The sequence below is a fragment of the Rousettus aegyptiacus genome, unplaced genomic scaffold (genome assembly GCF_014176215.1).
Source record: "Rousettus aegyptiacus isolate mRouAeg1 unplaced genomic scaffold, mRouAeg1.p scaffold_m13_p_9, whole genome shotgun sequence".
NCBI lineage: Eukaryota > Metazoa > Chordata > Mammalia > Chiroptera > Pteropodidae > Rousettus > Rousettus aegyptiacus.
In genome coordinates, this window is record NW_023416312.1 from 57,162,799 (window position 1) to 57,171,219 (window position 8,421).

The 8,421-nt window shown below is 39.9% G+C and overlaps 1 protein-coding gene across 1 annotated transcript; it reads left to right on the plus strand.

The window, feature by feature from the left end:
- Nucleotides 1-723: 723 nt before the first annotated feature.
- On the plus strand, nt 724-4,883 carry LOC118607735. The gene is given in 5 exon segments (XM_036226547.1): nt 724-858; nt 997-1,200; nt 3,899-4,418; nt 4,421-4,675; nt 4,678-4,883. Coding segments are annotated over 5 exon segments (1,320 nt in total).
- Nucleotides 4,884-8,421: the final 3,538 nt, after the last annotated feature.

An 8,421-nucleotide genomic window follows, 5' to 3' on the forward strand; every position in this document is an offset into this window, starting at 1 on the left:
TCTCCCTGGCTGCTCTGCAAAGTTTTTCTTTGTCACTTATTTTTAATAATTTTAATACAATGTGTCTTGGTGAAGGTCTTTTTGGTTTGAGATAACTGGGTATTCTGTTGATGTTTTTAATTCCAAGCTCCAGCTCATCCCTTAGATTTGGGAAATTCTTATCAGTTATTTGTCTAAGAATACTTTGTAGTCACTGCTCCTTTTCCTTGCCTTCAATAATGCCCATTATACTTATATTTCCTCTCCTGAGGTTATCAGCTGGTGTTGTGAGAAATGCCTTCAGTTCTTGTGAGATGCCTAGTGCTTGAACCAACACCATCATCAGAAGCACATGTGGACTTGCACACAAGGACGCATTGCAGGGAGGGCGCACATGCCTGACCTATTCTGGGACGTCTTGCTCTAGGGACAAGGATAACACAGTGACAAGAACAAGAAAAGATACTTAAGAAGAGATAGCTGAGAACACAGAGGTGGTTCTGAGACCGGATCTGGGAACTCACTGTAGTTTGTATCCAGCTAATATCTACTGACTTTAGAGCAACAATTGCTTAACTACAAAGCCAGCATTATTGTAGAACTTAATAAAAGGCCATGGAGACAGGGGTGGAGGATGCTAGCATTGCCAATCCTCCTCTCCCTTATTTATGTTAGTAAAAGCATTTCCAGACTCTGTCTCTTCTTCCTAACCATCTCCGCAACAATCGGCGCCCAACATGGGGCATGAAGAAGAGGGTGCAGAACTACGCTGGAAACCGAAGGGGTAAGTCTGCTCAAGGTAAGCGATACCTTCGGCATAGTAGCTTTGTAGCACATTTCCAGAGCACACTGGAAACCGAAGGGGTAACTCCACTCGTGGTAAGCAATACCTTCTGCATAGTTTTTTTAGCACCAAAAGGGGCATATCCGCTCAGAGTAAGTGGTACTTTACGGAGAGCTCGACAGGGGGATCCTATCGCCATTTCTGTTTAATCTTTATGCACTTTAATTTCTCAGGCTTTACAGCCTCTGCAATCTGACTCTCAGGGTGCTGCAACTGACTTGGCAACACGCCAAAAAGAACCTGAACCTGTTTATAAAAATCCTGTAGAAATAGAGTCTAATAATGAGCCAGAGGAATCTACTGAGTCCTTATCTAAAGAGGAATGTGCAGGCCGCATTCCTTCTAGTAAAGAGTCATATCAGGTTCTTTTGGCAGAGGTTAAAGCAGCTGCAATTAGGGCCAACTGGAGGATATTTTCAAGAACCTAGAAAGCCCTCTGCACCACCTGTAAATACTTTATTTGGGACCGAGCTTTCAGTTGCTGGTCCTGTTTCATTTACGTTTCCCCTTTCACCTGATTTGATTAAGGAACTAATGAATGAAGAGAGTAGTCAAGAAAATCTTCCTAGACAGACAGCTACTCTTCAGCTGCTAGGATTCCCTATTGTGAGACAGGCCTTTCCCCCCAATGATCGATTTCCTCAGGGCGGCACTAATGTACAATATACCCCACTGGAACATAAATTTTTGAGCCTACTTAAGGAATCTATCAATCAATATGGTATGCAGTCCACTTACGTGACAGGTCTTTTAAACAATATAGCCACAGAACGACAATTGTTAGTGTCAGATTGGGAAGCTATTATAAAAACTGTGTTAGAACCAGGTCCTTATTTGCAAATGAAAACCTGGTGGAGAGAGGAAGCCCAAAAGGTGGCTCATAGAAACGTAGCACGAAACCCTCCAGGGGCTACTCTTGAAGAGCTGACAGGTACAGGGAACTTGACCACCATTGAGCAACAATGTCATTCGACTGAAGAAACCTTGTTATAAGTGAAATTAATAGTGTTAAGAGCATGGTCTCAAGTGGAGCCACCTGGGAAGTATCCTCAGTCATTCACTATAATTATGCACGGTCCTGGGGAGAGTTACACTGATTTTTTGTCTCGGCTACGTGTGGCCATTGTCAGGGTGGTGGCTCTTCCTGAAGTCCAAGAATTACTCTTAGAATCTCTAGCTTATAAAAACGCAAATGCAGAGTGTCAAAACGCTTAAAGGCACCTGAAAGCCCAAGGGGCACCTTTGGAAGAATATATTAAAACTTGTCATGATGTTGGCTCTTTGACACATCAAGCTAATTTGTTAGCAGGAGCTTTACAGAAAGGGTTTCAAAGTTCTCGTATGAAATGTTATCAATGTGGAAAACTGGGGCACTTTCAAAAAGACTGCAGGAGAGGGAATAAGGGAGAAGGAAAAGTAGTGTATACAAAACCCCCTGGTAGGGAACAGGCCTCTAACAAAAGAAAAAAATAGAAGTATTACAGCAACTAGTAGACATACAATTGGCCAGTAATCATATTGAACCCTCCTCTTCTCCATAGAATTCACCAGTATTTGTTATAAAAAAGAAGTCAGGAAAATGGAGAATGTTAACAAATCTAAGAAGAATTAATGCTGTTATTCAGCTTATGGGAGCTTTACAATCAGGACTCCCTAATCCCACATTAATTCTCAGAAATTGGTTTTTAAAGATTATAGATTTAAAAGATTGTTTTTATACTATTCCTTTATAGCCTCAGGATAGAGAAAAGTTTGCGTTCACTATTCCTACTTTAAATAATGTTCACCCTACTCAGCGATATCAATGGAAAGTGTTACCCCAAGGTATGCTTAATAGTCCTACTATGTGCTGAGCATTTGTAAATATGCCTTTGCAAGAAGTAAGGGAAAAGTTCCCTCAGGGACTTGTGTATCACTACACGGATGGTATTCTTTTGGGGCATGAAAAGAAAGAAATATTAGAAAATATGTTTTCATTTAGATAAACTGCTCTGGAAAAGTATGGGCTCAAGATAGCTCTGGATAAAAGACAAGATTCTGTTCCTTATCAATATTTAGGATATAAAATTTTGCAATAGAAAATTACTCTTCAAAAGATAGAAATTAGATGGGATGTTCTCAAAACTCTTAATGATTTTCGAAAATTATTAGGCATTATAAATTAGCTCTGTCCTTCCCTCGGTATCCCCACATATGCTTTAACTAACTTATTTTCTATTTTAGAAGGGCTCACTGCATTGGATAATCCTTGAGAACCAACACCATTGGTGAAAAAGGAATTTTGAATACTGTATTTTTGAAAGACACTCTTGTGGTCACAAACTTGCATTGCTCAGGTTTCATTATTGTGTGGTAAAGGTTATTCCTCTTACTTGAAATTTAAAAACTATTAATGATTTTCTGTTTCATTTATTGATTAATTAGTCTAAAACTTAGAACATTTTAGCATGGAGTCAACAGTGAAAATAATATGATTTTGTATTGGAGGTGAGAAAAGTAATGACTAAATTATAAAATTCAGCGTTTATTAAGGTACCTTTCTGTCCCTGTTTCTGTTGACCGGTCACCAGGGGTCTGTGGAGAGACTGGACACAGTCATATCTCCTGGACCATAGCCAGGCTGCGGGATGCTGCCTCCTGTGTCCTGTTGTCAGGTCTGTTTATTGTCTTTAGTGTTGTCTAAGGTGTAGGTGGTGAACTTCTCTGGGCCCGCCTACACCCCCATAATTATCCTTCTCTGAGTGTCTGTTTTGTGTTCTCTGCACAAGCGATGGGGGGAAACCGGAGTTCACAGAAGACACCCTTGGGGTGTCTCCTGAGACATTTCAAAGAAGGATATGCTTATAAAACAAAAAGGGGGAATATGGAATACTCTGAGACAAAGGCTTAATAGAGCATTATATACTTTAAATTTTTTAAATCAAGATGAACAAGGTGGCACAGTGGCTCATTGGCACTGGGTAAAACAGGCCAGTGAGCCTTTGAGGCAGCCAGTATACTACAAGGATCTAACAGGGGATTGTGTGTCTCCTGAGATACTGAAATGGGGCTGAGGTTTTGCTCATATCTCTACAGGAACAAAGAAGCTTTGGGTGCCAGCCAAGAATGTCAGGCTCCGGGAGCAGAGAGAAGCGGCAGATTGTCACTGAGTCGGGGCAGGAGATAACTCCAACTTCTCTCTTCCTTGCAATGACAGCCTTGATTACAGCACAGGTAAGTGGGGTACGAGCTGAGACAGGAAATTATTCATATTGGGCATATGTGCCCAATCCTCCTTTAAATAAGCCAGTGGGATGGGGATATGCATCAGTGGTAGTTTATGTTAATTATTCTAACTGGATGCCTGGACCTTATGACACTAGAGGGCCTCTCAGTCCTGAAGAAGAGAAAGTGATTGAGAACTATACAGTGGGAACGGAAGGGATATCAATTTGCATGGGAGCTGGAGAGCACTGTTTACAGCTAGGTGCTCAAGCATTGTTGACTATTTTGCAGACTTCTGAACAGAATGCTGGGGTAGATCACTTGTTTTTGTTAAGTATAGTAGGATTTAAAAATGTTACAGAACCTGTGGATGACACCTCTCCACCAGATTTGTCATGATTGCCACTCCGAAAGTTCAGACGCTTGAACATTGGGTTCAGTGGACTCAGTGTCAAGCTGAACAAGCTCGGGTCTTAGTTAATACTTCCTATGGAAGAGTCATTGATTGGAGTCCTTCTGGCTCTGCCCAAGCAAGGGGAGGAAAAGTAAATTTGCGGTGGCACCGAAAGATAGAGAATGGTTTAGTAAGTATTTTTTCAGACGGAACTATTAATAACACGATTATCTGGCATGATGGAGGGTTTTCTCCCCCATCTCCTCAACTACCCCATCACGAGATACAGAATCATATTTGGAAGTTAGGAGCTGCTTTATTTCCCATGCATGCATGGAACGGTTACATAGTTCAATCTGGGAGTTCTTCTCATATCACCTTTCATTAGAATGTTACTCACTTTGCTCGAGCCTGTGTCCAGCTCCCCTATATCATTATGAAGGGGAAGGTGAAGTGGAATAAAACTTGAGGTTATGTTTCTTGTAAATATTGTTCTTTTTACACTTGTATTAACTCTTCTATTCCTTTTAACAAGTCATATGAAAGCATATATATTCTTAGAGCTAAAACTGGAGTATGGATGCCGGTTAGAATGTCTTGACCCTGGCAGGACTTCCTGCCACTATGATATTGCAGCAGCTGATGGACCATGTTAAAAGAAGAGCTAAAATATTCCTTGGCATTCCCTGTATAGCTGATGTAGCTAAACCTATATATAAAGTTACTAGAAAGGCATTTGACTTTGTTTGGAATGAAGAACAAGAAAAAGCTTTCCAACAACTCAAACAATATGTTCATTTATTTTCCGCCCTTCAAACAATAGAACCAGGTGATAAAATAGTGTTAGATATTTCCTTCTTATCAGATCATGGCAATTGGGGACTTTACGAAAAATCCAGGCAGGATTCTAAATTAGTTCCAGTTGGATTTTGGTCCAAGCAATTTCCCTACTCTCATTTTAAATATACTCAATTTGAGAAATTAATTTGGATGCTGTATTCAGCCTTATTACATACAGAACCTTTGACAGGCCAAAATATTATAACTGTCAGAAGTACTTTTCCAGTACACGCTTGGCTGAAGAAGACAGCGGAAGAAGCTTGCAGGAAGCAATATCTAAGAAAAGGTATAAGCGTGGAAGTGGTATATTAATACACGCAATACCTGCGGCACCAGAGAACCAGCCCTCCTCACAGAAGAGGTTAACAAACTTGAGGTAGAGCCACCTACCTGTGTCAACAAGTTTGTCCTGATCACAAAAGCAATTGGGATACAGGGACCTAATTATTCCCCTGTCTTAAAAAATGTCTGTTTTACAGATGGATCAGCATCTGTGCCCGGTGACCACCATCAATGGAGAGCAGCCGCTTTCTGCCCAAAGACATGCCAGGCCCTGACAGCAGCCTGATCAACATGCAGAAATTTCCACCTATATTGCAGTTAAAGATTCTATAGAAAACAAAAGATCGAAAATTTATATATTTACAGATTCTTGGGCCGTTTATAACGGTATCAGACTCTGGTCTGGTAAATAGAAAGAATCCAATTGGAATATCAATGGTAGAGAAATCTGGTCCAAACCTTACTGGAAGTCTTTATGTAATATGTCTTCCTTAATTTAGATATATATTACTCCTGTAAATGCTCATGCTACTGATTCTTTGCCAACTACCTTGCGTAAACAAGTAGCTGACCAATTAGCTAAAGGCATTACTCCAGATCAAGAAATTTCGATTGCTGATAAAACTTTATCACTTTCTTTAAAATTAAAATTACAAAAGGATGAAGAGGAAAATTACTTTGTGGCTCTGATAGCCTCTATTAAACTTAAAAAACAAGGTGAACAATATATAATAGATCAACCAAAAGATCTGAGCCTACCTATACATTTTCTTAAAACTATTCATGAAAATTTGGACATCCAGGACATTCAGCTATGATTAATTGGTTCTTAATAAGGAATATTAAAGCTCCCATAAAAGATATTAAGTCAGCATATTTTAGGATATGGTAATGCTTTAGGTTTAATTGCCGATTTATAAACACATATTGCTGACACTTTTCAAAAACAGCTTCCTGAATTACAGGAGATCACAGTGCTACAAAGCATGGTTAATAATATTAAAAACTTACATTCTATTCCACTACTACATGAGTTATTGAACCTATCTATCGTTTCTTGGATCATAATTTGTTTGTTACTTGTTTTTCTTTGTTTAGTCTGGAAGAGATTCTCAAGAAGCCAAAGACTAAGAAAGACTCAGGCCGCTGTGTTCTCAGTGATGCTGAATAAAATTCAGCACAAAGAAAAGGGGGATATGTTGTGAGAAACGCCTGCAGTTCTGGCGGGATGCCTAGTGCTTGGAACAACACTGTCATCAGAAGCACATGTGGATTTGCACACAAGGACACATTGCAGGGAGGGCGCACACGCCTGACCTATTCTGGGACATCTTGCTCTAGGGACAAGGATAACACAGTGACAAGAACAAGAAAAGATACTTAAGAAGAGATAGCTAAGAACACAGAGGTGGCTCTGAGACTGGATCTGGGAACTCGCTATAGTTTGTATACAGCTAATATCTACTAACCTTAGAGTAGCAATTGCTTAACTACAAAGCCAGCATTATTGTAGAACTTAATAAAAGGCCATGGAGACAGGGGTGGAGGATGCTAGCATTGCCAATCCTCCTCTCCCTTATGCATGTTAGTAAAAGCATTTCCAGACTCTGACTCTTCTTCCTAACCATCTCCGTAACACCTAGTCCTTGTATTTCTTTTTCATTGTTTTTCATTGTTTGGTTTCTCTCTTCTTCCTTCTGACTTAGTTCTAGATTTCTGTCTTCGATATCACTTATTCTTTCCTCCATTTTGTTGACTTTATTTTCCAAACTTGTTAATTCATTTTTCAGCTCTTGCAGTGTTGTTGTTGTTGTTGTTGTTGTTGTTGTTGTTGTTATCACTAGAAGTTCTATTTAGTTCTTTTTAAGGGTTTCAATCTCCTTGCTCTGCTCGTCTAGTGTTTTTTTTTCAATTCCTGAAATTGTTGATATGACTTGTTTCGGAACTCACTGAGCTTTTTCAGAAGTACCATCCTGAATTCTCTGTCATTTAAGGCACATATTTCTATGTCGATAAGTTCATTTTCTGGAAATTTTTCTCTTTCTTTCTGAGATGCCTCGTCGCCTTGGTTGTTTATGCTGTTTAATGAACTGTTTCTCTACCTGGGCATTAATTGAAATAATTATGCTTTTTTTTTCCAGAAAGAAAATTTATTATATAAAGGTCTCTCTTTAGCCTGCTACAAAGAAGGCACTTTTCTTTTGGTTTTCAGTAGGTGGTGTCTAAGCCTCTTGGATTGATGCTTTATATAAAGCCTTAAATAATGCCTTTATATAATATCTTTATTTTCTTGTAGATATTTAATCATGCTGACTACTCTCATTTTCAGTCCCTGTAGTGTTAGAAACAGTTTTGATAGTGTATGGTCTCAGAGGGTATGGAGGGAGGGGCCCTCTAGGTTGGATGATGGGTGCTGCGGCTCAGCCTTTGCTTTGCAACCACTGCCTGTAAAAATCAACTGTTGTTTCTCTGTCATTCTGCTTCTCTGCTTTCTGCTCTGATGACTGGGCACTGCTGCTGTCTGATTGTAACTCATATACTCTCCCAGGTAGGGATGTTCAGGGAAGTTGTCACATCTTCTTCCCGCCCCCTCCCCTTACATGGAGCTCTGGTGGCTTACAGGGCAGCTTTTTTAATTCTCCCAATCCACTGCCCTACATCCAATGTTCTGACCTGTGGTAGCTCTTCTGCGCAGATCCCATGCTCAGACATGCTGGTGTGCTGCTTGGCTGTTTTTTGTTGAGTTCTAGATGTTCAGCTTATTGTTGTTTCAAGGGGAGAGGCCTGGGGGCGTCTCTCACTCTGCCATGTTTCCTTTCCATTCTGTAAAAATAACAAATACTTTTAATTTCTCTCTCCCTTATCTTGTATCATTGCT